Genomic DNA, 26,043 nt, shown 5'->3' with positions numbered 1-26,043 from the left:
TGCAGGGCTGGAGGAGTTTCCCCGGGGGAAGCACCAGCTTCACTGTGCAAGACCTCGCTGCGCACAGACCACGCCCGAGTCAGGCAAAGGAGCCACAGCGACCGCCTGCTCCCAGGAAGGAGCTGGGCTCAGGCTGCGTGAAGGGACAGGGGGATGTAACACCCACAAGGACCTCAAACCTCACCCAGCTCATCTCTTGAAACAAAATCGATTTTCTTTCCGGGCTGTTTGCCCACACAAGTACTGCTCCCCGCCCCTAAGATCTCACAACTCCCCCATGTGTTGGAGAAGGTCAAACATCCAGTCACTTGTTGCAATAAATATTTATTTGGGCACTAACGGTAGAAACTATTTTTGTAAGCCAGAGGACAGAAATAACAGATCTTCAGTCTCAAGTCATAGAAGACTCTGAACATTAAAGAAGGCACTGTGGATCAAACCTGGCATCGGAACAGAGCCTGCCAAACCCTGGCCTGAGCTAACGCCGGCAGTTTAAGCTCTGTGGGGAGCACAGCTGTTTCGTAGGAGAGCTCAGCCCCCTCTGGCCTCACCCACTCCCTGTGCCAAACACACGTGATGCAAAGCCACACAGGGAGGCCCAGAAACCTGCAGAGCAGCCCCAAACACAAACCACTCTGTTCGCCTTGCCTGGCACGAGAAACAAGGCAATGCTACTCCTGGGGCTCCAGAAACGGCCTGCAAACTGAGCGCTCACCAGGGAACGGAGCCCCCGCAGCCCCGGCCTCTGAACCAGGACTCTGCTGTCCCTGCGGACAGCGCCCGGGCTGGAGCCGCAGCCAGGGCAGGCCACGGCAGGGAAAAGGATCACTGACGCATATAAAGCAGAGTTATCCCAAGAGCACCGCAGGACCAGCCGCAGAGTACAACCTCCCCACACGGTCCAGGAATTCTCCCCTCAGAAAAGCCTGGGCGATGGCACGGAGAAGGGCTGAGCTCATTTTGCCACAGTATTTTTAGAATCTGGCTCAGGGGAGAATCTGTTGATAAAAACAAGTGTGAGTGGCAAGCACCAGCCCTTGAAAGGGAAAGAGCAATGACTGCATGAAGGGGGAAGAGAGAGGATCTTTACTTCCCTTCACATCACCAAGAATTCAGGTGTGGCCTCTCCTTTGCTGGAGGAAGGAAGCACGCTCCTGAAAGATATTCTTCCGGGAGCCTGATCCAGCCTGCCAGGAACAGCCCAAGCCAGCAGCGTTGCGCAGGAAGGAAAAATAATGGAGACAGTTTATCAAAGTGTCTTCTCCCCTCACCCACCTTCCCCATCCTCTCCAACACTGATTTCAGGTCAGAAGTGTCCACGTTCAAAGCTGTTAGATCCCAGTATTCCCAAAGCAGCAGCAGCGTCAGGGCAGCCCGAGCCAAGCAGGTCAGGCCAAAGGATGTTACTTCTCCTCCGCAGCACGCCGTTTGTTCCGCCGCTCCATCCTCTTCTGCAGTTTCCTCTTCAGCTGCAGTTGCTTTTTCTTCTGCAGCATCTGCTGGATCTTTTCACGGCACTGCTTGTTCTTCTTCCTGATCTTGGCCAGCTCTGCTTTCCGTTTTGCCTCCAGATCTGGATCCTGCAATGGCAAACGCCAGGATGCTAGTGACGTGCCTAGGGACAGCGCCTGCCCCCCCGCCTTTCCTCGATGCCCACGCTGCTTTCTGGCCTGTGGCCGAGCAAGCTGCAGAAGCCAGACGCTACTCCGGGCTCTTTTTAGTATCAGCCAAAGCATGACAAAACGTCACCACCCCGAAGCGGAGCGAGGCGGACAGACCACAGCGGTGCGGGGGGAACTGTCATTCCTTTCCCACACCGACGGCATTATACCAGCTACTGATCAAAGTAGTTCATACAGCAGCAGCTCTCACCTTTCCTTCAAGGATCATTTGTTTCCGCTTATTTATTTCTTTCTTCTCGTCAAAATCCGTTCCCTCCAGTTCCTGTCAAAGCAAGAATAGAGCAGGGCAATCAGTAACCGAGCACCGAGTCCGACACGGAGAAACACAGCGCAGCCCTAAAGGGTCAGCAGGACCTCAGCAGCGTGCACGCGTCTGGTAGCCCGCAGACCTCCCCCCCAAAGTACCAGCCTCAACACTTAGCAGCACAAAAACGTGCAATAACAGAGCAAACCTAGGGAACATAACTAAAACAACCGTCCCCAGGCATAGGTCTACGTGCTTCCGCTAGAAAAAGAAAAAATTCTGATTGATGTGCTCAGGAGCAAAGCTGCGTGTCCGGAGCCACAGGTCAGACTGCAGCGAATCTCCTGGTTCCACCCAGCTGCCCAAGATCTGCAGCCCTCTGAACAGAGGGGCCTCGTGTTTGCACACTTACTATCTCACACTCCCTCCTGGTGACGTTCACTTGGGTGAAGATGTCGAGCACAGCCTGCTCCTCCACAGAGAACTCCTGCAGCTTCAGTTCTAAATCAGGGCAAGACATTGACAGAGCACGGTTGGTTACAAAATCCTGGGGCAGACTCTCAGCTAGTAAAAACCCAGCGGAACTCCACCGACGACCAGTGAATTGTTGTCACACGCTATGATCACTGACTTCTTCACCCGACTGCGAGGGGTTAACTCCTCCCCTCTGCCTACAACTCCCATAGCACGAGATGTGTTAATTACTAAAAAAAAAAAAAAAAAAAAGTCTGAACCTATGCAAAGCAAGCTGTTCTTTATGTCCAGCTCAGCACACGCAGTACCAGGGAGTAAGGAAGCCGCTGGCTGCTTAGTAAGAAGGTTACAGAGAGAGTTCGGCACGCTGTTTCTCCTCCACTAGAAACAGCGGGAAGAAAAAACACGTTCACGCTTGGCACGCTCAAGAGCGGAATCAAAGCTGACGGGGATTCACATGCTCCTGCTCTTTTCCAAGCCTCAGCCACAGAGGGAAGAGGAAACATTTTTATGCGGATGTTCAGGATCATACATCCTGTGCTGACGAAATCAGGGCTGCGAGTGCCACCAGCACAAAGGAAAACGCACGATCCTACATTTCAGCAGCACCAACGGTGCTCCACTTACTGATTTCCTCCTCGATAGCGTGTACGAGATGGATGTCGTACTGCGTCACCAGCGTAATCGCTATTCCCTTCCGACCTGGACGATGGAAACAGCGATACGTGAGTCTTGACAAGCAGAGGGAGATGAAGACCAACCCATGCCAAATTCCATCCATCCCCAAGAGTCAGCCCAATGCATTCTGGTGGCAGGCTGCTCAGCGGGGCCCTTGTTCGCTCTGAAACATCAGGTAACCGTCGGCGCAGATCAGGCCAGACCAGCTGAGCTATCGTTGCAACCTTAAGGCAGGACGCCGAGCCAGCGAGCGGAGCAGATCCGGCGCTGACGGAAAAGACGGCGCTGCAGCTGCCACGCCGCCCGCTTGCACCCGCTCAGGGCTCAGCCCCAGCGCCGCGGTCCCAGTTTGAGCCAGCCGCAAACGGCACGCGGCTTTCCCTGCTCACCTGCACGGGCTGTCCGGCCAACGCGGTGAATGTAGATTTTTGGCAGGCCGGGAGTGTTGTGGTTGATGACGACTTGTACCGTAGGAATGTCCAAACCTCTGGGATGCAGGGAAAGAGAACAGAAGTTGAGAAACAGCGTTTTAACAGCGGCAGTTTAAGTTCCTGTCCTCTGCCCTCTCCAGGAGCCCCCTGCTCTCGCAAACACAGCCCTGACTGGCTCCGGCTGGTTCCAGGACAAACTCTCTCCTCGTGCAGCTCTCCAACAGGCACAACATGCAACGCTGCCTCGCAGCCTGCCGTTCCTCCCAGACCCAGAAACACACCAAGCCCCACGGAAATCGTTCAGTCGTTCTCCTGCCAGAACACGCCTCTGCTGCCGCAACAGAAGAAGTCGGGACCGGAGCTACGTCACACACGAGCGGGCTCCAAAACACAGCTCGGCGGTGTTGTACAACGGCAGTGAACAACCCTGTCCCGCCCAAGCACGGGGAGTTTAAAGCTCTCCTCTTGCTAAACCCAGCCTCACCTCCGCAGTGGCTCTGGTGCCCAAAAAGCAGGCTTAAGACCTTTGGCAAAGCAGAGACCACGGTTTTCCCTTACCTGGCAGCAACATCAGTGGCAATGAGAATCTTAAAAATGCTGGACTTGAACTTTGCTAACGCCGCAAACCGTTGCCGCTGCAAAGAGAAAAGCCCGTGTGAGGGGCGCTGCGGTCATGGGAGCTGGACAGGCACCGGGCTCGGTGGCGCAGCTGGAGGCATCCGTCTCCCAGCTCCGTCCGTCACTCGCCTGTTTCATCATGGAATGCAGAGCTACAGAACGGAAGCTGTATTTCCTAAGCATCATGTTCAAGACCTGGCAGTCCCTTGAATAAAAAAAAAAAATAATGAAAACCAGAATGTAACAGGGAAATGTCCAGCTGGTGGGTCAGGGGTTCCTCACGCTACCGGCACCACAACGCCGTTCGTTACCGAAGCGCTCTGACGGGACGCCCGCTCCGCACCCGCTCCCCCCGCGACTGCTCCAAGGAAAAGGTGTTTCTGCACCGAATTTCGGAACAGACGGAGGAAGCAAATACCACGCCAGCCTAACACCCAGCAAGGTGGGAACGCGGGATCTCAACTAGCAATGTCAGGTCACGCACAGATGACGCGATCAGGAGGACACTGCCACTCACTTGCAGGTTTTGGTGAAGATGATAATAGACCAGTCTTCGTGCTCGTCCTGGAAGGTCTGGATTAGATGGACAAGGTACGCGTCCTTGATTGCTTCGGGGACGAGCAAGTAGCGCTGGTCCAGTTCATCCACCGTCCGCACCCTGTCGGGAGGGGAAGGCAAAGCACCAAGAAGCAGCAGTTGGGCAAGCGAAGACCGAACACAAGAGAGATAAAAGACAGCGAGGAGACAAGGTAACAGAGAGGAAGCGGGATTCTTCATCTGCTCCGCGGACCGGAGGAAGGCTTACTCAGACACAGCCTCCCAGAAGAAGGGTCTGTTCGCGGCCAGGCTCTTCAGCTCGTTCAGCGTATCGGTTAGCGTGGCGCTGAACAGCAGCGTCTGCCTGCGTGCCGGAACAGCCTCCAGGATCACCTCCAGGTCTGCCGTGAAGTCAGCACAGCCCTGCTCCAGCAACCGGTCGGCTTCGTCCAAAACCTAGGCACAGCCGAAAAGCAAGGAGTCATCTGCATGCATACCTACAAAGCTAAAAATCTTAAAAGCGTTTTTAAAAAAAAAACCCTGGAAAACCGGCTCACCAAGAACTTCAGTTTTTTAAGGCTGAAGGTGTTGGAACTGCGGAGGTGATCGGCCAGCCTGCCGGGTGTAGCGATGACAACGTGGGGTTTCCGGGAGAGCTCCAGCGCCTGCGCCACCATGTCTGCGCCAAGAACCACAGAGCCGAGTCACGCGTGACCGAACACGGACCCGCTGCGGGGGTCTGGTCTGGAAAATGCCTCTCTCCTTATTTCCACCACCCGCTGCTGCCCCGGGCGCTGGGCAGCAGCTCCTCAGCAGGGAGCGAAGACACCGCGCGGACAGAGAACCGGCCCGGGGGTTTGCCCTCGCCCAGGCCAGCCGTGCTGGGGCCGCAGGGCCATGCCGGGGCCGCAGGGCCCCCGCAGCGCCACTCACCCAGGCCGCCCACCACCACGCAGTCCTTCAGGCCGAGGGGCTTCCCCAGGACTCGGAACTGCTCGGCGATCTGGTACGCCAGCTCCCTGCCGGGGAGGAGAGAGCTGAAAGCGGGGAACCGGCCGCCACGGCGGGGGCTTTCCGATACCGGTCACCCGCTCCGGGCCGTCCCGCGGCCGCTCCGCACCTGGTGGGCGTCAGCACCAGGCAGAAGATACCGTAGGGGTCCTCGGAGAGCACCTGCAGCACCGGGAGCACGAAGGCCGCCGTCTTCCCGCTCCCGGTCTTGGCGCAGCCCAGGCAGTCGCGACCTGCGGGGGGGGGGGGCGGGCGGGGACCGTGAGCGGCCGGTACCCGGGGCAGCGGGGAGGGGGCCGGGAGGGGAGCGCTCACCCTGCAGCACGGGCGGGATGCAGGCGGCCTGCACGGGCGTGGGCCGGCTCAGCCCCACCTGCCGCGCCTGCTCCGCCAGCCACGGCGCCAGCCCCAGCGCCCGGAACGCCGCCATCACCGGACCGCGGCCCGCCCGCCCTCGCCGCTCCCGGCCGCGCGTCACCGCCCGCGCCGCGCCCCCATTGGCTGCCCGCGCCCGGCGCCCTCCCAGCATGCTCTGCTCGGCAGCCACTTCCGGCGCTGGAGTGACGTTGCCCCCTCCTGGCGTGCTGGCGTGGGAGGTCTCCATGGGGACCGCGGCTCCCAGCAGCCTCCGGGGCTCAGCTGCTTCCGGCAACGTGTCGGGGGCGGCAAGATGGCGTCCGGGGCGGCCGCGGGCTCGGCCGGGCAGGGCGGCGAGGCCGACGAGCTGTTCGACGTGAAGAACAGCTTCTACATCGGGGCCTACCAGGCCGCCATCAACGAGGCCCAGCGCGTCAAGGTAGGGGCGGTGCAGGGAGGAGGGGGCGGGCCGCGGGCCGGGGCCTCTGCCCGGGGCCTCTGCCCGGGCCCTGCCTCCCCGGGGCCCGAAGGCTCCCCGCCCGCCTCGCCCCGGGCTGTTCTCGGTGCTCGTCGCCTCCCTGCTGTGGCAGGGGGACGCTGGGGTGGAAGCCTGTCCGTGTGTCTGTGCGTTGCTCCTCGGGGGGGCCCGGCGTGTGGAGCGGTGCCGCTGCCGTCCGCGTTTCTGAGAGGCCGTCGCGTTTCCTGTCGCCCCTTCAGCCGTCCAGCCCGCAGAAGGAAGTGGAGAGAGACGTTTTCCTGTTCCGAGCCTACATCGCCCAGGTGAGGCTGCGAGCGCGGGGCACTGCGAGGCCGAGCCCTGCGAGCACAGCGTTCCGCGGCTGCGTAGTAGTTCACCCTTCAGCCCTGGCACGCGGGGCGCGCGCTGACAGGGGTGCGGGTGCGGGGCCGGGGCGAGCCGGTGAGGCCTCCTGCAGAGGCGCTTTGTCGTCTTTAAAACGCTGGCTGGGGAAACGTCCCCAGCTGTGAGGGCTGGCTGTGTTTGACGGAGACATAAAGTAGAAATTTGCTGTCTCTTGTGGCTGTTGTGGTAAGAAAGGTTTTAGAAAGTAGACAATTATTTTTTATATTCTCAGAAATGACTAAATTATAGATGTTTCTTCTTTGCCTTCCACAGAGAAAATACGGTGTTGTCCTGGATGAAATTAAAGCCAGCGCGAGTCCTGAGCTCCAGGCGGTGAGGACGTTTGCAGAATACCTCTCAAATGAGAGTCAGAGGTGAGTCTGATGGTAGGCTGGAGCTCGAGCCTCGTCTGGCAGGGAGCGCGTTTCCACGCGGAACGTTTCTTGTAGCAGCGTGGTCTTTACTGCCAGGTTTTGCGGTGAATCTCAAAAAGGCAGAACCGTGTGGGGGCAGGTCCTTCTTGCCTTGCTTGGTAACGCAGCACTCGGGAATTCCCGCCCTCTCTTAGGGATGCAATTGTGGCCGATTTGGACAAGAAAATGGCCAAAAGCGTCGACGTAACCAACACTACCTTCCTGCTGATGGCGGCTTCCATCTACTTCCACGACAAGAATCCCGACGCAGCTCTGCGTACTCTGCACCAAGGGGAGAGCTTGGAGTGGTGAGCGCGGCTCGCGCTGGCGCCGTGGGGGTCTGTGCTGTCAAAGCCTCTCTCTTGCCTGGGGAGAAGTGCCGAGGGAACAGCCGGGCTCCAGCTTGTCTCTAAAACACCTTGAGACCTGCTTTGGGGTCGCAGTGCTGCGATGGTCCTGCAGCATCGGGTCTGTTGCTTGCTTCTGAAACTGAAGCCCCTGGCTCGTTGATCCCTGTGCATTCAGAACCGCCGAAACGGGCGCTGTGTCGGTACCGCGAGGGAGCCGGGAGCAAGCTTCCCCGCGCCGGTGCTGCTCTGAGAGCCACCGGCTCCGCTGGGTCCCCGCAGCGGGGAGGCTCGTCCCCGCGCGCTGGCGGTCCCTCTGCTGCGCAGCAGGCTCCCGCGCACAGCGCAGAGCGGCGCAGCCTGCGGCTGGGGGAATCACTTTGCTCTCGTTCATTGCAGCGCAGCCATGATGATACAGATTCTCCTGAAGCTCGACCGGCTCGATCTGGCTCGGTAAGTCCATCCGCGTCCCTCTGCTGCTTCATGGCGCTGCGGTGGGGTGGGCCTCGGCAGAGAATCTTCGTCAGCCAGCCTCCCCGGGGCACGGCGCTTGAGCAGCAGCGGGCAGAGGGGGGTGGGTGTGCTGCAGAATGGCTTTGTTCTTCGAGCCGCAAAAGCTGCGGGGGTAACGGAGCTGCGTGCGGCTAAAGGAACTTTGCTTCTCCAGCAAGGAACTGAAGAAGATGCAGGAGCAAGACGAGGACGCGACTCTTACTCAGCTGGCAACCGCCTGGGTGAACCTGGCCATAGTGAGTGTCTTCGGGGGGATTCCCGGCCCGCGCATCCGAGAGACCCCGCTCCGTGCCTTGTTCCCGGTTGCTCCTTTCACGTCGCGCTTTCAGAAAAGCACGCGGGGGGTTTCGGTTTGGGGTTTTTTTCCCCTTCCTTCAAGTATACAGAAAATATCGGTAGCTGGCTTCACAAACCGCCTGGTTGTTTTGATTGGCAGCCTTTGCTCTGTGCTCCTGAGCCGTCAGCTCCCACAGGGAGAGCTGAACCACACCTCAGGAATTCCTGGAGCACTGTAGCGTGAAACGGGAAGCTGCAGCGCCAGCAGCGTCCGGGCCTTGCAGATAAACTCCCAGAAAAAAATCAAATTCTGTGCTTTAAGCGTATTTGTGACTCAGACCAAAACGTACACCGCTGGGCAGCCCGGATAGTTGGGCGACTGCAAACAAGTCGTCTCCTGAAACTCGGCGAAGGCCGCGGTTGTGCTTGCGGTAACCCGTTGCGCTGCTGGGAGTTCTTTGTTCCGCGTTCGCCTGGTTTTGTGAGGAAACCTCTCGCACGGAGCCCTGGCCTTACAACAGCGCGCGGCTAGATTTTCCGTAGGACCTTAGCTTCCGGTAAGGATCCCACCTTTACCTGGTGGCAGCCGCTGCACGTGGAACCCTTCTGAAGCTGGGATTTGTCTGGGAAGCCAGGCGGCCGTACCTGGTTTAATTATAAAACCTCGTTTCGTAAGCCTTTATTATGTCAGACATCTGAAGTGGTTCTTTTGAGGCGGTTGTTCTTTTATTTTTTCTTTTTGAATGGAAACCTGGATGTTTTGATCATTTAAGTGGTTCTTAATATTTAACGTCTTTGCATTTCTTTCATCTGTGGTCTGCTAGTGACCTGCTGTGGTGCCAACATGCTGTTAGCGTCGCTTCTGGCGCGTTGCGTGCCTGTGCTTATAACCCTGGGAGCTCCCTCAGTGGCCTGGTCCTTCAGCCGTGGCGAGGCTGAGCAGGCCGCTTCGCGGTACGTAGCGAACTGGCAGGTGTTTGTGCGCTCCCTTCGCAGGGCGGTGAGAAGTTGCAGGATGCCTACTACATCTTCCAAGAGATGGCGGACAAATGCTCCTCCACCCTCCTGCTGCTGAACGGACAGGCGGCCTGCTATATGGCGCAGAGCAAGTGGGACGACGCGGAGGGAGCGCTTCAGGAGGCGCTGGACAAGGTGCTTTCTGGTTTTGCCGGGCAGATTTAGCCGGCACGGGGATGCGCAGTGAAACAGCGAGGGCTTTCACCATTAAACGCCGTGGCCGTACCAGGGTGTGGATATGCATCGCTACGGGTGGTCGCTGTTCACGCTGCCTCTTCTCCTGCTCTGCCTTTTCCAGCCAAGCGCGCTGTGGGAGTGGCAGAGCTCTTGCAGAGCTGTGCTGGTTGTTGTCGCGGGCGGGGGAACTCAGGTCGCGCGGTTGCTCTTGTTTCCAGGACAGCGGCCATCCTGAGACCCTGATCAACCTGGTCGTCCTGTCGCAGCACCTGGGCAAACCCCCGGAGGTGAGGCTGCACTTCTTGTGCTGAGCAAGCAGGTGCCGTCGGCCTGTTCCGCCGCTGGCGGCGGGCCGCGCATTCCTCCCGCGGCGGGTAACCTTGCGTGGGCTTTGTGGTTTTGTATGTTCTCAGCGGAACAGCTCCGGGGCGCGGGGACCTCGCGCCTCCAGTGCTCAGTGAAGAGTCTGTGGAAATACAGATGTTGTGGACAATTCTTGAGAGGAAGGGCTGGGCAGAAAAAGAAACCCGAGCTCTGAGTTCAGTTCTCACAGATGTTTTCCTGAAGCTGCTATTTAAGGTCTAATTTTTAAGTGCAGAGTACGCGCAGGTCTTACTGGTTTTAACTGGGGCTGCTAACATTCGGGACACTGGGAGAATCAGGTTCACTCACTGTACGAATCCGTTGAAGCGTGGCGTTTTGAACTGCTGGCTCCCCGTGTTATCGCGTATTCCCGCTTCTCTGTCTCCTCCCGTCAGGTTACGAATCGCTATTTGTCGCAGCTGAAGGACGCCCATAAAAACCACCCCTTCATAAAGGAGTATCAGGCCAAGGTACGGCCGCTTCGGGCACGCCGGACGTACCGCGCCTCCTCCCGCCGTCCCGCGGGGCGAGCGGCTCCCTTACCAGCGAGCATGACTGGTGCGGGGGGGCAGCTCCGTGTTGCGTCTCGGCCGCATCACTTGCCAGCACGTTTTCTGTCCCCTGGGAGACGCGGGCCAGGTGTTAAACAGAGGAGGGGCGCACCCGGATGTGGTAACGTCCTGAGATACGAGTTCTTCATCTGAGCCAGAAGTTCGTTACCGTCAGACACTGCTTAAATAGTGGAGACATCCTTCTGCAAGAGAGAATCTGGGGGGGGGGATGGATAACGATAATACCGAAGGGAAAATGGAACAAATTGAGAAAAATTGCGAACTGGCACAGGTGATCTTGCTTCTTAGAATTGCTTTTGCCCTAGCGAGCTTTGATAGTGACGTTCCCTTCCACTAACGCGGGTTTTATGGCGTTTCCGGTAAAGTTCAAGATTTGCTAATTTTGGCTTTGTTTCTGATTTGAAGGAGAATGACTTTGAGCGGCTAGCCATGCAGTACGCCCCCAGTGCGTGAGGAGAGCAGGAGGCGGCTGCGGGCCGGCCCTGCTCTGCAGGACCCTGGGACCTGGGGCTGACGCGCAGAGCCTCCCTGGTAACACGGAAAAACGCGCCCTGCCCCGTGGCCAGGCTCCGCTCCCTGCGGCAGCGTCCTGCGGTCCAGCAGCCGGTGCCAAACCTGCACCTGAGGCGTGGCTGCTGGAATGGCGTAGCTGCAAAGCCCGTCTTCTGGCTTCCCTGGGTCCTGAGCTCCGTTTAAAACACCGTGCAAATCGAGTGGGCAACACTGTACCTTACACATTCCTAATAAAGCCTTTTCTGGATCTGTGTGCCCCGAAATTTCTGGAATTCAAGTAATTGCACCCTGGGACCGAGCCCTGCCGTCTGTGCTGAGGGTGTTCCTGCGGGAAGAGCACGAGGGGCGGTTTTCAGTGCACGGATGACTCCTGAGTTGCAGATCTCCTTTCAGTCTGACTGATGGCTCCGTTCCCTTCAGCATCCTCTGGGAGACGCACGCACAGCTGCCGGGGTTACTGCTGCTGAGAGGGAAAGCTCCCCCAAAATAAGAATAAGCCCATTGTAATAGGCTCGGCCTTAACCTTTGGGGTGGTAAAACGCAGCGGCTCACGTCCAGGAGCCAGCACGGCGCGGCCCACAGCGCGCGTGGCAGTGAGCTCATCGCCGGCCGCCGCGGAAGCGGTGGTGGTGGTGGCTGGACCTGGCGTGCCGTGGGACGGAACGGGATCCCGCGCTGCGGCCGTGCTTTGCTGCAGCCTCACGCTCTGCCTGGCGCCTCGGAGCAGCACCTGTCGCGGTTGTGTTCCGTCAGTGCTGCCAGGAGCCGGCGGCCGAGGGGAGGCCTCGGCGGGACCTGCTGAGCTCCGGCATGGGAATTATCTTTCAGGTTGCGTTCAGGGAGGGGGAGACGCGGGGTTTGCGCTGCACTGTAAATGCGTCCAGCGCGTTTCCTTCGTGCCCCCCTCGGCCGGGCCGCTCTGAAAGGGCTCATTGTCCCGCGCCTTGGCTGGTTCAGCGAGCGGCTATTTTCAATGAGGGGTTATGCGCGGCCCGGTCCCGAATGAATGTTTCCTTTGTGGAGCCGTCTGAGGGCGACGTGAAAGGGGCTTGTGTGCCGGGGCCGCCATTTTCACTTGATGGGCCATGATAAATTGACTTAAAAATGTAAACAATAAAAGCAAGTGGCATAGCAGGAGCCAGCGCCGTCACTGTGGGAACAGGGGGACGCGTTGTTCGGACCCCCGAGAGGAACGGGTTTGTGTTTTCTCGTTGCTGCCCCAGCCCAATTAGAGAGCTTCCAGAGAGCCTGGAGGCAGAACGGCTGAGGATGGGGGGATGACTTCAAATGAGATGAAACTCGTTTACGCCGTCGTCTTCCCCTCGCAGCCTGGTTTGGGTTTCAGCTCCAGGAGCGCCTGTGATGGCGACGATTCCCCGTCTCCAGTAGTAACTGTCCCACAGCTGCGGGGGTTTTGGTGTGCTGAAGCGGAGCTGAACCCCATTTACTGCTCCGCGCCTGAAAGCAAACACTGCTGCGCTGCTCCAGAGCCTGGGGCCCGAGCCGCTCGTGCCTCACCACACCACAACGTCAGCGTTGGCCTTTTAGGAGAATCTTCCTCCCAAACTCATGCCTCTCCTAGTGAGCCAACCGTCTGCACCTGACCGTGGGGGCATCGCTTTTAATTTTAAACACACGCATAACGAGGTTTCTGTTCTGAGAACCAGCAGCCAGCCAGAGCGCGAGCGGTCTGCTACTGGAGAAGGCTTAGGTCGGGTCCTTCACCGGGGCGACCTTTTGTGCGTGCGTGGTCCAGGTGCCTCTCGTTGTCGCAGAGCCTTCTTACCCGCAGCAGGTGCGAGTTTGCTGTGGGGCTCAGGTGGAAGCACCTGGCTGCTTTGTTGGTCCCTGTGCGTGGAAGGGGTGTGTGTTCTGCTGCTTGGAGGCTTCTGCTGAGAGGTACCGAAAAAATGAAGCCCCGGGGAGCTGTTTCTGTTTGAATGTCAAATGAAAACCCGTGAAAGGGTGAACGGTGAGTGAGGCGTTCTGAACCTGGGGACCTGTGGGAGCTCTGCGTTGTTGGACGACGGCACAAAGGTAACGTGGGGCCCCCGGGGCCCCCCGAAGGGCGCACCCGGTTTCCGCCGTTACAGCGTCGGTTGTCGCCCCCCGGTACCGAGACCGCGGTGTTTGCGTGCGGGTCCGGCTCCGGGCGCCACTCCCGCCGCTCCCGGGCCGGGCGAGCGTTGCGGGTTTTGCGTGAGAAACGGCGACGGGGCTTCGTTCGGGGGCTCCGCGCTGATTACCCGGCGCTAACGAGCCGCGGCCCCCGCCGCGCTGCTGACCGAGCGCCCAGTGCGCGCCGCGGCGGGGGCGAGCGCGGCCCGGAGGGGCCGGGCCGCGGGGGGGCGGGGGGCGGCTCTCGGGGCCCGGTAACGGCGGGGAGGGGGAGCCCGGTCCCCGTCCCGCCCCGCGCGGAGCCTGCGCGGAGCCGGCGGGCAGCGGCGGGGCCATGGGCGGGCGGCGGTGAGCGCCATGCAGCCGGCCGAGCCCATGCCCGGCTACGGGCAGCTGCTGCGGCGGGGCTACGGCAGCCTGGCCCAGGCCGTGCGGGGCTGCCGGGACTGCGGCTGGGAGCTGGCGCGGCGGACCTGGGCCGAGAACGCGCAGCTGGGCTGGGGCGAGCTTCTGCTCTGCGGGCTCTGCGCCCTGGGATGGACCGCGCTGCGCCGGGCCGCCGTCCGCCGCCTCTTTCGGGTCAGTCCGTGCGGCCGGGGAGGGACCGGGCACGGCCGGGGCCGCGGGGCGGGGGGTGGGGGGGCCGCCATCCCGGGGCCGCGGGGAGCGGGAGGGCTCCTCTCCGCCATCCCGGGCACCGGTTTTGTCCGTCCCGCGGGGCTGCGTGCTGGGGGGTGATGCGTGAGAGATCCCCCGCTGCTTCGCCCGGGGCTGCATCCCGCAGCACCGAGCATCCCGCCGCACCGGAGGGCTCGCCCCCCCGCCCCATTCCCGTCCCTGCAGCCCGGCAGGGCCTAGAGGGTATTTCTTGCGCGGGGGAAGGAGAGGACCACATTTCTGCGTGTCATCCGCGGTTTGCATGAACAATATCCCTCCCCGGTGCGGCGGGGATAGCTGCTGTACCGCAGTGCTGCACTGACCTTCTTCAGAGCCTGGGGGATGCAGGGATGCGAGCACCCCATCCTCACGGCCTCCCAGCGGGTTTGCTGGCCCCTGTCCCCCCCTCGTTGATGCGGTACTCTGTAAGGGATGAGATGAACAGGACGTCCCTGAGAGCGAGGACCAGCTCTGTTTAATTTCTTGCTGTGAAAAGCGTACGGAATGAAACGAGATCTCCCTTCCCTTTCCGATGGCTCGGTCCCAGCAGAGGCAATTTCTTGCACGCTGCTTTCCTAGAGAGACGCTGTGCACTTCGCGATTCCCACGGCCTTTGTAGGACTGGAAAGGCAGAAGCAGCAGAGATGCGGTGGTTTGGGTTGGGGACAGTCCTCAGCTCTCAGGGAGGCAGGGACGACCCTTTTCTCCCCTGCCCATCCCTACGGTGGCACGAGGCCTCGAGCAGCTGCGAGAGCGTGTGTGGTTCTTTGCAGCTACGTGGGACAGGCCTTGTTCCCTGGGAGAGCTGCTTCCCTCAGAGGCTGCTTCACAGGCTGAAGACAGCTGCCTTGCATCACATAATTAGATAATGAGGCTATCGGGAGTTACTGCTGTCCTCTCTCCACCTTATCCGCTGCCGAGCCCGCCTTTTAAGAGTCTCTTCCTCTGCTGTTCGGAGCCGTCTTTGCTTATCCGGTAATGCGGAGAGGATCTTGACCTTGCGCAAGGTTCCAGCCTGAGTCCTCTGGAGTCACTGGAAGCCGCTGAAGTGGCGTGCAGGCAAGGTGACGCGCTGGCTTTCTGCGTAGGACTGGCTTTCTCCGTTACCCTCACCCCTGTCTGCCTGGGGCTCCTGATGGGCAGCTGGCACTGGGATGAGTGAGGCTGGAGGAAACCCCAGATCTGTCGTAACAAATTGGAGGTAATTTCCTTTGTGCTCCAGTTCCTCCTTGTGTAAGGCTCACCTTTACAGAGCCAGTGGTGATCAGAGCGCGGAAAAAAGCTGTAGAGCCTGCTCGGTGCCCCCGGAGGATGCTCGGCAGGTGTACGAGTGCCGAGGCATCGTTCCCTGGGAGAAATGGGTCACGCCTGTAATCGCAGAAGAGCGAGGGGGGGTGATCAGAGCCGGTTACATCTGCATGTGTTACAGCGACGAGATGCTGCGCGAAATTGTGATGGCTTGGGTTTTCTCCCAGCAGACAGGTGGAAGGGTACCTGTAGGGAGAGACAACCCTCCCTCCCTCCCTCTCCCTCTCTCGGATCTGAAACTTTCCTCTGTTTGTTCTTACTGGTTTTGCTATGGGAAAAGCTGGAGGCTGTCTGGCAGTATTTAAGAAATCGGTCTGCATTGTGTGGCCCCTGTATGGGCAGCGATGGAGTGGGTCGTTCGGCAGCAGGGAAAGGTTTCGCCCCTCAGATGGGAGGAAAGTCAGCGACAGGGAGAACAAAGATCTGTTTAACCCTGGGAGGGAGGCGCTCCCCTGCCCAGGGCTCTGCTTCCCAGTGCAGAGTCGGAGAGCATCCTTCCTCATGGTGAATCTCTTCACGTCCCCTGCAAGAACTGAAACGTGGTCACAAAAAGGAACCCAGTGGCTGGACAACGCTACTTTCCTGCGTGTTATTTATAAATAATAAATCTTGACGCTTGCATTGTGATTGTCCGCCTCCGAAGAGGAAGTGACTCTTACCACGAGGCCTTGAAGCACAAGTGCACCTCGCCGAGCTCCGGCTGTGGCCGCCCCTCTGCGACACGCGTGGTTAAGCCGTGTTCCTCTTCCTGCGCTTCTGCACGGCCCCGGTTTGTCGGTGGGATGGAGAGAACGGGAGGTGGGCTCCTCGCTCTCTTCTAGGACCACAGCAGCGTTTATCCTGCCGCATCTTTGTCACGAACGCTCTCACGAGCGGGCTGAGGAAGTGATGAAGGCTGTGCCTGTGGCGGGAGGGGTTTGGGGGTGTGGACTTCCACCCGTTACGATGGCTGGGTCAGTGATGATTGATAACTGCTCTTTTGCTAGAGGCCCTTTGCCTCTTCTTCACAGAATCCTCACTTTGTGCAAACAGGAGAGGAGTTGTTTTGGTGTAGGGAGCATCACGGGTAGCTGGGCAAATGCGGATTACTGGGTAGGGCAGGACCCCAAAATCATCGGTACTGGAGACGCAGCATCCCTGCAACAGCCTGAGGGGTGAACCCTCGCTGGGCTCTGGCCTGAGAGCCTCTGCTCTTTGTCTGCTTGGCTTCTGGTGCACGAGCTGGAACAATGCTCGGGAGGGGCCGATTGTATCGGCTCACCCGAGCTCCAGACCCCCTTTGGAAATTAAGATCAAGGCAAGCGTTCCCACCCCTCGAGCGCGTCCCTGTCCCCCTGCCGCAGTTAGCGTCTGAGCTCCGTCTGTCTGAAAGCCGCCGTCCTTGCCGTGTCCCCTGTCTGGAGAGCGGCTGCAGCCAAGCTCTGGGGAGTTTGATTAAAAAGCAGCAACCTGAGCGTCTCTGCGTTGGTTAAACGTCCTGGCGGGCAGCTGAGCCTGGCAGCGCCGAGGCCGAGCGCCGCTGGGATGGAACCAGCTCAGCTCGGGAAGGGCTTGGTGGGGCGCCTGCAGCCCGTGCTGGCGGCCTCCTTTCCCGAGTAGCGCAGTGAACCCGAGGTTCGTGCTCAGAGACGATGCAGGGTGGCTGCGGCAGGCCTAGGCAGACGCTTGCAGCCCTGAACTACCCCGAGCTGCTGGGAGTTAAAGTCCCCGGAGCAGCTGAGCCTGAGTCTGCGAGCGAGCGAGCAAAATCCCCTCCGTAGAAAAGCCGCCTCTGAATCCGGTGATGTTCATCGGGTGTCCCCTCTGTGCTCAGTGGCTGGCTGGTGAGCGTTTTCTGGTTTGGGCCCAGACGCTCGTCAGCTTGCTGTCTCAGAGGTGTCAGAATCTGTAGGACGCTGCAGTGCCCTCCGCAAGGAAAAGCGTTGTGTGAAGTGAAAACCGCGCTCTGGAGCGCAGGGTTTCGGGGCAAGCGGTAGCGTATAGCCCCAGGGAGGCTGCGGGAGCTGGAAAGCAGGGGTCCCTCTTGTCCCTTTTGGGGATTTGTGCAACTTTTCTCCACCCTACAGCATTGTCAAGACTGTTTTTTTCCAAGTTCCAGTGCTGGGCACGTGACTGGAGGGGAATTATCCCTGTCACAAAAAACTGCCACCCAACACGATCTCCGCGGAGAGTGGGGGACGCCAACTGAGCTGGGGTGGGAGAAGGCTCTGCCACGCCGCTGGCTTGCCCCGCTGCTGGGAGCGCAAACCCTGGGAGCTGACGGGGAGAAAGCCACAACAATGGGTCTTTTCTTCACCCCGGGACGAAGCTGCGCTGGCGTGTCTGTGCGCGGGGGCTGCTCCCGCTGTGTCAGCAGGCAGGCGTGGGGAGGCTGTTCAGCCCCCGCGGGCGGCTCTGTCTTGTCTTCAGAGAGCGTCTTCTCCTGCTTTTCTCTTTTTGGGGCAAATTTTACTGCTTAGCAAGGAAGAACTAACGTCTGTTGGTTTGCTGCTGATGTCACAGTGCCTTTTTCTGTGTTTTATTTGGAAAGTGTTGTCCAGAGCCTCAAGCAGCTTCCTGGTGTCCTCGCTGCTGTGCGGGTAGAGAAACCGAGGCACGGAGGGGCTCACTGCCGGTGTGGGGATGGAGCGATGGCAGCTGAGCTCTTCGTGCTGTGCTCGCTTCGTTTCCCTGTCCTAGCGGGGTGGCAGCCTCTGCCCTTGGGTCCCCGGGCTCCAGGAGGCTCCTTCCGTTGGGTTTACCAGTGACGCTTTACTGGATCTTTCCTTCTGCAGGCTCTGTGCCCCGTCCCTGCGGTGGCAGGGCCCAGGAGCAGCGTCCGGGCTGGGATGGAGGGGACGTAGAGCCGTGGGGTGGAAAGGCAGCAGCGCGGCTCCGGGAGGACGCACGCAGGGCTGCGGGGAGCTGGGCCGCCACTGCGGAAGGGCCATGAGCCGTTGGTGGTGGCCAAGCTTTGAACTGGAGTTTTGCTTGCTCATCATCATCTGTGTTGAGGAAAAGCTGGTGAAAAGCTGCCAGTTCCCGGGGCTGGGGGTGCTTCGTGCCAGCCGTTCCTTTGTGCTCCTCTGGGAAACTCTTTGTGCCCAGAAGCCCGGCGCAGCACGGCTGGGATCCGGCCGGGGCCTCGTCTCGAGGCTGGGGGGGCGGCAGAGGCGATGGGGGTGGGCTGGGGGATTCGGTGCCTCTGTGAGAAGCCGCGGCGCACAGCCCGTCGCTGCCGGAAGGACCCGCGCGCTGCTGCGGTAGCCAGTGTAGATTTGAGGGGCCTGGCTGCCTTCCTCTCGTGCCGGAGGCTGCGGAAAGGGAGACAGCGTGTGTTTGCTTTTCGCTACGAGTAATTTTTTTGACACTTCAGCAGAGGTGTGGGCAGCGGCAGTTTCCATTTGGTTTCTCTTTCCAGCTCCAAACCGCCCTCACAGCACGCTCTCAGCCGCTGCTCCGCTCCCTCCCGTCCCGCGGGCTGCGCAGGCGATGCTGCGGGGGAGCAGTCACGTCCCTCGCTCCGCTTCATCTCTCGCATGACTCAGAAGGTGCCTGCGAGGGCTTGCGTGGGGGGGACGAGGAGGAGGGGGAGGAAGAGCCGGCCGCCCTTTAAGCGAAGCCCCATTGCATCACTTGCCAAGAGCCTTGGGCTCTTTCAGCCGGAGCCAGATCTGCTGTTCCCGCCGCAGCACCCGTCGCCCTTAGCAACAGGCATCTCTGCACCGTTGCCGTGGGAACGGCAGCCGGGTAGCGGGAGGACATCCCCCGCTTGGAGCGGGCAGATGTGCCTGGTCCGTGATCTCCTCGAGCGGCCCAGGGTTTGGTGGGGCCTCCTCGGGGGTCGTTCACCCCAGCCCCGGGTGCAGGTCAGCGTTCTGGGAGATGCTGGGAGACCCCTGTGCCCGCTCCAGAGCCAGCTCCCGTTCCTGTGGCGCTGGGGGCACAGCCTGAGGTGCCCATGGCTGTTTCGGGGAGGAGGAGGGCTCTCTCCAGGACCTGACCTCAGCCACACACCTGGCGAGGGCTAAAACCCCTCCAAGCGCTGGCAGTCACGAGTGGAGCGGAGCAGCCCTTCCCTGCCTTTTGCTCTCGCTCCAGCCTGGGAGCCGCCGCCGTGCCGTGACTGCGCGCTCACGGTGACGATTTCCCGCGCTGCTGTGGTGCCCGGTGGGTCCCGGTGTCCGTAAAACGCCGGTTGTCGCAGCAGCGAGTGCCTGCAGCGGCGGTGATGGTGATCAGCTCTGCCCGCCTGGGGCGGAAACGCGGCGTCCTCCCCGCTTTGCGGGCAGGGAAGGGGATGCGGAGAGGCAGCAAAGTGGCTTGGCTGATGGCAGGCAGCGAGGCTGCAACGGGGACGGGAGGCTGAGCTCATCAGCCTAAATTCAGCCCCAGCCCAGGGAGGCAAGGGTGGCAGCTCTGCAGCTCGCTGGCGTGGTGAGCTCGCCCCGTATCCGAGCTGCTTCCGCGCTCCGCTGTATGGAGACACAAATAATTCATGCTTTTTGGGCTTGGAACTTTCTGTCTCTGCATTATTTATTCCCTCTTCAAGCTTCCTCCTCGTTTTCCTGCCCTGGCTCCTGTTGGAAGGAGCCCTGGCAGCAGCGCGTTGCCGGTCCCGACGAGGACGGCCGTGCTCCGAATGCGGGATGCCTCGGGGGAGGCTGGAGCGGGGCCTCTTCAGCCGGAGGGGACCACGGGCGACTTGGCAGAGCTCTGCGGCGCTCCTGGATCCGACCAGTGCTGGGGAATTCGGAGCTTAGAACAAAGCCCTTCTGGGCTGGGACAATGCCTGGAGTGGAATCCTATGAAAATCTGATGCGGAGAGGGGCAAAAAGCCAGGCCGGCCGCTGCCTGGGGACAGCTGGGGCCTTAATATAGCCGTGGGGCACGGGGAGCCCAGTGCCGGCGGCAGAAAGCGCTGACCTGGGGCAGGGTACGGTTACTCTGTAGGTGTTCTGTTTTCATCTCAAGCTTATCTGGTCCCTCCCTGGGGTGCTTTGGGTGTTATCTGCATGTCAGGCAGCGCCGATTCCCTCTGGACCTCGAGCAATGCGCCCTGGTGTTGACTGCTTCCCGTGGCCGGGGGCCGCGGGGGTGGGCTAGGCTGACACGGCTCCGTTGCCCCTGTGATGGGAAGCAGGAACGGTGCCTGGTGTTGCTCAGCTGCCACAGAGAGAAAACATCCGTGCCCGGAGCCGCGGCTGAGCCGAGGGCGCGCTCGATGGGCAGTGCCGCTCGCTCTGCGGCGCGCGATCCGAGGCGCGGGGCAGCGTCCCCTGCTCCGTGTTCCGCCTGGGAAGCTGAGCGCTCAGCGCTGGGGCTTTGCTTTTGCTGGGGTTTCCAGGCTGTCCCCAGCCTCGGCGGCCCGGCTCTCTCAGCATTGCGGGGTGTCGGGAGAGCTGGGTGCCGCTCGTCGCCCTCGGAGCGTGGGGAGCGCGCGGTGAGACAGTTTCGTTCTGACGAGCGCGAGCAGCCTGTGGAATGGCTCGTCCTGCCTTCCCCCGCTTGGGCCGTACCTGGGGGGACTTTGCCTCCTGGTTCTGAGTCCAACCGGAGGGAGGGGTGCTGCAAACCACGGGGCGGGGGGAAACCAGCACTGTTTCCGTACTGGAAAAGCTGCTGGGAACATGGATGAGCAGGGGTAGGTGTGGGACAGCAAGCGGTCCGGGTGCCCTGGCCATTACCGGCCCGTTACCGGCTCGTTCCCTGCCAAGCTGCAGAAAGGCCGGGAAAATGGGAAAGGCTGGGAAAACGGGGATCATGGTGCTGGCGTTGCCCCGTCTGGTAGCGCGCACGCGGTGCTCGAGTCTCTCAGCGGTCCGGAGCGCTCTGCCCCGGCTGCGCAGGGCCTGTCCCCGTGCCCCGGGTGACCGCGCTTCTTCCCTCTCCTGGCAGCCGTTCGGGGAGTGGTGCCGCCTGCAGCCCAAGGATGCTGCCAAGATGCCTGAGAGCGCCTGGAAGCTGCTTTTCTACACCTTGTCCTGGTCGTATGGCGCCTACCTGCTCTTCTTCACCGACTACCCCTTCTTCCACGACCCGCCCTCTGTCTTTTACGGTACGAGCCGGGGAGAGGGGGGTGTGGGCTGGGGTGCCCAGGTTCGTCGGACGTCTGGGTTGAGCAAGGGAACGGGAGTTGGGGTGAGCGGAAGGGAAGCCTGAGCCCCTGAATCGCCTTTTCTGTGATGCTGTGGGCGCAGAAGGGACACGCCACGCGCTCTCCGCTCGTCTCATTGCAGTCATCTGGTGGCTATCGCAGCCGGCGGGGCCAGGCCGTGCTGCTGCGGAGGGAACGGGGGCTCAGCGGTTAAATGGGAGAGAAGCGACTCGAGGCTTCTCCCTGGGATGTGGGAGAGGGAGCGCGCGCGGCGGGCGCTGGGGGCTGTGCGGGCGGCTCTGCCTGCCGCTCGCTCTCCGCTGTTTGCTCCCCCATCTCTGTGCTCCCGCGGCTCTGGGTTCACCCGGGTGTCTTTGTCCCACCCCAGACTGGAAGAAGGGCATGGATGTGCCCACGGACATCGCCATCGCCTACCTGCTGCAGTGCAGCTTCTACGGGCACTCCATCTACGCCACCGCCTACATGGACACGTGGCGCAAGGACTCTGTCGTCATGCTTCTCCACCACGTGGTCACGCTGACCCTCATCGCCTTCTCCTACGCGTTCAGGTGCGGCCCCCGGCTGCGGCGCTGCCCCTCTGCGACGGGCCTGGGCCGCGTTCGGGCAGCTGCGCAGCAGGCGCTGCAGCCTTGCTGTGCTCGCGGGTGGGACGCGGGAGGGCTCTTGCTGGGTTGCTGTGGGTTCTCTGTAACCCTGCCTCCGTGCTGCCGCAGCAATCCCGGCGCTCGTGAGCCGTCCGTGGCACGCCACGCTGGCTTGTCTGGGTTATTTGGAGTCTGCTCCCGGTGTGACGGGTACTAGCGCCGACCCGCCGCCCCACGCACCCCCCGTGCCCGCTCTCCCCTTTCCCGCAGGTACCACAACGTGGGCATCCTCGTGCTCTTCCTGCACGACGTCAACGACGTGCAGCTGGAGTTCACCAAGCTCAACGTCTACTTCAAGCACCGGGGGGGAGTCTACCATCGCCTCAACGACATCCTCTCCAACGTCGGCTGCCTCACCTTCAGCGTCAGCTGGTGAGTCGGCCTGCCCAGCCCCGCTCGCGCTTCCAGCCGCCCCCGCCGCTTGTGCCGTCCCCGGGGTACGGATCGCCGTGGGGTTGTGTGCGCGGCAACAAACCCTCTCGGAATCTGTTTGGGAAGAGGTTCCCGCAGAGCCTGGCCCCATGCTGGGTTTGGAATCCTTCTGTAGTCGCTCTGCCGTCTGTCGCCACACAAGTGCCTGTGAAACCTTGCCGGCAGCGCGACAAACGGCCCGGGGCGGAGGAGCCGTTTCCCTTTTCCCCCGGCTGGGTTTTAGCAGCAAGCAGCGCTTCCGCAAGAAGGCAGCGGGACGTGGGGCTGTCCCAGCTTCCAGCCTTGCTGTTCCTCGTGGGGGAAGGCAGGAGCGGGGTGGGGGGGAAAGAGGAAGAATAGAGATGGGTAACTGTCAGGCTGTCGCTGCTTTGTCTCCTCTCTCCCTCTCTGGGCTGCTCTGAAGAGCAGGGGTGGCAACGACAGCCCTCAGTTTGGGGGGAGGAGAGCAGTGACAAACCAAGGGCGCGCAGGACTGAGAGCCTTCCAGCTGCGTTCCCCTCCTGTCCCGCACCCAGCTGGGAGACTGCGCTGTAGCCCTGCCTCTCCGCCCGCGGAAGCCCTTTCTCTGCCCCGGCCCCAAGCCTTCCCTGCCCTCAGAAATCGCCTTCTCCCTTCGGCGGCGGCGCGCAGGCCTGTAAGCCCAGGCCAGACGCCGAGAGCGGGGGCTGCAGGGGCAGGGGGCTGCGCTGGGTCTCGCGCCTCTGCCGGGATCCCCGCGGGCCGCTCAGCCCTCCCCACTCCCTCTGCCCCGCAGGTTCTGGTTCCGTCTGTACTGGTTCCCCCTCAAGGTGCTCTACGCCACTTGCTACTCCAGCCTGCAGTTGGTGCCCAACATCCCCTTCTACTTCTTCTTCAACGCTCTGCTCCTCATCCTCACGCTGATGAACATCTACTGGTTCCTGGTGAGCGGGGGGAGCTCCGCAGCCCCCGCGCTGCCTTCTCCCTCCCCTGCTGCTCCCGCTCAGCGCCCGCCGCCCGCCTTGGGGTGGTGGGGATGGGGGGCTTCAGAAGTCTGGGGGCTGGCTGGGAGGGGAGGAAAAACCCCATCTGGGTGCCTGGGGGCTCGTCTGTGCTGGAATTCGGGCTGTCTCGCACCCCCGGGACCCACGGGACGGAGCGATAACAGCAGCTGGAGCCTGATGTGGGTGTGAATGCTCCCACGTCCCCCGCAGCTCTGGGGAGGGGGTGGGAAGGGCGGGCTTGGGGGATCACGCCAGCATGCTGGAGCCCGGGCAGCGTCCGAGTTCATCATCCTGCGGGGATGCGATCAGTTACGGGTGGTTACCGGAGCGCTGCCTCCCTCTGCCGCAGGCCGTCAGCCCCGTCCCAGGGCTTCGGCCGTCGCGGAGGGGTCTGCCCTGCGCCTGGGGCTGCGGATGGCGGAGAAGGGCCCCTCTTAGCAGCGGGGAGCGGGGAGGCTGGTGGAGCGGCTCGAAGCCTCGGGGTTTGCGGCTGACGGTGTCTCTCCCTGCAGTACATCGTCCTGTTCGTGGCCAAGGTGCTGATGGGGCAGATGCAAGAGGTGAACGATGTGCGCGAGTACGATGTGGAGGACAGCAAGAAAACCACAGCGGCCAGGAAGAAAGAGGCTGGACTCCAGCTGCCCAACGCTCTGAAAGAAGGGTACGTGGGTGGGGGGGGACCGCCTGTACAGCACCCGTGGGCTGGGGGAAGGGGTGCCGACAGAGCTCCCGGGGCTCTGCAGCCGCTGTCGAAGGGCTCACAGCTGGGCTGGGGAGCAGGAGAGCAGGATGTCCTGACACTGCTGCAGGGATCAGGAAGGGCTTTGTGTCTCCATGCCAAGGATGGTGTGCCCGTCCGTCTTTCTGTCCCGCCATCCTCACCCAGGCCCTCCCGGCGCTCGGTGTAGGGCTGCCTCTCTGCTTGAGGCTGTGCTCTCTGAGCACAAAGCCTGGCAAGGTGCTGCATCCCACGGAGCAGCTCTGGCTCTGGGGACAAATCGCCTGCCTGAGCCTGTGGAGACGGGTCTGGCCTGGCTTTAAACTGGAAAATCTGACTGACTTAGATCAGACGTAAGGAAGAAATTCTCTACGGTGAGGGTGGTGAGGTGCTGGAACAGGCTGCCCAGAGAAGCTGTGGATGCCCCATCCCTGGAAGGGTTCAAGGCCAGGCTGGACGGGGCGCTGAGCGACCGGGGCTGGCAGAAGGTGGCCTGCCTGGGGCAGGGGGCTGGAACTGGATGGGCTTTACCATCCCTTCCAACCCGGACTGTTCCGTGATCCTGTGACCCCGGTAGCGATTTGTGAAAATAAGAAAGGGAGCGTCTGTGCGGAGCCCAGGGCTCACTGCCTGCTGTTCCCCTTCGCAGGATGCACCTGAAGAACGGACTCATCAAAGACAAGCGGTTGTAAGGGAAGCGTGGCTGCGGCAGCCTGGGCAGCCTGGCTGGATCCGGGACTGGCCCGGGACCCTGCGCTCAAACCCAGCACACGAGAGGCACATGGAGAACTTCATCCCTGATTCCCCTTCATCCGCTGCCCGGCGCCGGGGAAGCGATGGCGCTGGCAGGATTGGGCCCCCGTGGGAGCTTGCCTGTGACCAGGCTTCACCTGACGCTGGCGTGACTTCTGTAGCCAGCCCGCGCTGGCTCGGTGAGAGGCTGGTGGCTTTGCTGGTCCAGGTAGGATTTGGAGCTGGCTTTAGGTCCCCTGGTGTCTCTCCTGTCACTCTGTCCCTTGGCTGTTCTCAGTCCCGCGGTGATTTCCCCGTCTTTGTTGTTGGACCCTCGCACCAACCCTTCCTCCGCAGCCCGTGAAGGGTCCTCCGACTCCGCATCAAACCGGGGAGGGAACGTCCTCTCCTGCGTTGGCATCGCCGTCCCAGGCCGGGGGAGCCCGTAGCCGGCTCCTCTCTCGCTGCCAGGCAGGGACTGGCGAGGCGATGCAGCGCGCCGGAGCCGTCACTGCCGCAGAGCTGCCCTCGCGTGTCCGGAGGCACGGCACGGTTCCCACAAGCAGGGCTGCCTGGGAGCCCGGCCCTGGAGCGTTATTCCAGCCTCCTGTCCTGCCGGATGAGGGCCGGGAGATTTAATGTGCTTAAAAAGCCCTATGTTAAGTGTTAGAGCTGCTTAAGAACCCAGTCCCCGTCCTGCGGGGTCCCTCGCTCAGGGTCTCTTGGCTCTGGCCCAGCCATGTCCGCTTGCTCGAGCGAAGGACAAACGGTTTCCACTCCCAGCGTCGGTTTTCCAGGCAGCGCGAGCCCTGAGCCTTGCAGGCTCCCGCGGCCGGGCTGGCTCCGCGTCTCTCCGCTGGGAAGCCCTGTGGATTCTACAGCCCTCAGACCAGCACCGTCCGGTCGCTCTCCTCTCGCGCTCCCGTGTCCTCCCGGGGAGGCAGAGCTCCCTCCCGGCCGGGGGGGTTCGGGGCGTTAATTCCGGGCGTCGGAGGGTGGTTAGTTGTTGGGGTTTTTTCTTGGTTGGTCTGTCGGATTGATTCAGCTCCCGGCTGATTGCGTGAGCCACGGGGAAAGTCCCTTGGTAAACAGAGCGAGATGTGACTTGGGCTGATGGAGACCGTCCCGGGCCGCGGCCGGACCCGTCACCGCCTCGCTCCTCGTTGCCTTGTGGGGTTTCGGAGGGGCGCGTCTCGGTGCTTTAGTTCCCTGCCTGTCAAGCAGGAGTTGCGGGAAGGAGAGAACGAAAGGAACCGATGTCGCAGGGCTCTTTCTGTAGCAGGGCTGGGG

At 61.4% G+C, this 26,043-nt stretch overlaps 3 protein-coding genes and 1 long non-coding RNA gene across 4 annotated transcripts; 2 read left to right on the top strand and 2 right to left on the bottom strand.

Annotated features, from left to right (window-relative positions):
* Positions 1-304: 304 nt before the first annotated feature.
* Positions 305-6,140, bottom strand: DDX49 (DEAD-box helicase 49). The gene is made up of 13 exons (XM_086767125.1): positions 5,991-6,140; positions 5,785-5,908; positions 5,598-5,683; positions 5,222-5,343; positions 4,933-5,120; positions 4,645-4,785; positions 4,257-4,332; positions 4,068-4,144; positions 3,468-3,565; positions 3,028-3,102; positions 2,339-2,427; positions 1,873-1,944; positions 305-1,580 (listed from the first exon to the last, which is right to left on the bottom strand). The coding sequence occupies exons 1-13, from the start codon at positions 6,103-6,105 to the stop codon at positions 1,404-1,406; spliced, it is 1,440 nt and encodes a 479-aa protein (XP_086623251.1). The 5' UTR covers positions 6,106-6,140; the 3' UTR covers positions 305-1,403.
* A 171-nt stretch (positions 6,141-6,311) lies between these two features.
* On the top strand, positions 6,312-11,332 carry COPE (coat protein complex I subunit epsilon). The gene is made up of 10 exons (XM_086767126.1): positions 6,312-6,471; positions 6,750-6,812; positions 7,168-7,268; positions 7,463-7,615; positions 8,054-8,107; positions 8,322-8,403; positions 9,440-9,595; positions 9,856-9,924; positions 10,396-10,470; positions 10,978-11,332. The coding sequence occupies exons 1-10, from the start codon at positions 6,346-6,348 to the stop codon at positions 11,023-11,025; spliced, it is 927 nt and encodes a 308-aa protein (XP_086623252.1). The 5' UTR covers positions 6,312-6,345; the 3' UTR covers positions 11,026-11,332.
* Positions 11,333-13,522: 2,190 nt separating this feature from the next.
* CERS1 (ceramide synthase 1) lies at positions 13,523-24,809 on the top strand. The gene is made up of 7 exons (XM_086767301.1): positions 13,523-13,782; positions 21,046-21,205; positions 21,633-21,813; positions 22,120-22,281; positions 23,096-23,243; positions 23,816-23,964; positions 24,671-24,809. Exons 1-7 carry the CDS (start codon positions 13,561-13,563, stop codon positions 24,711-24,713), a joined length of 1,065 nt encoding a protein of 354 aa, XP_086623427.1. The 5' UTR covers positions 13,523-13,560; the 3' UTR covers positions 24,714-24,809.
* LOC147597603 (uncharacterized) lies at positions 14,320-18,194 on the bottom strand. The gene is made up of 2 exons (XR_015261159.1): positions 15,828-18,194; positions 14,320-15,228 (listed from the first exon to the last, which is right to left on the bottom strand). It is a non-coding gene; the product is annotated as an uncharacterized LOC147597603 (long non-coding RNA).
* Positions 24,810-26,043: the final 1,234 nt, after the last annotated feature.

The sequence above is a fragment of the Chlamydotis macqueenii genome, chromosome 26 (assembly GCF_036417535.1).
Source record: "Chlamydotis macqueenii isolate bChlMac1 chromosome 26, bChlMac1.mat, whole genome shotgun sequence".
NCBI classification, from domain to species: Eukaryota; Metazoa; Chordata; class Aves; order Otidiformes; family Otididae; genus Chlamydotis; species Chlamydotis macqueenii.
The sequence above is the reverse complement of the archived record's forward strand: the minus strand, read 5'-3'. Positions and strand labels throughout refer to the sequence as shown.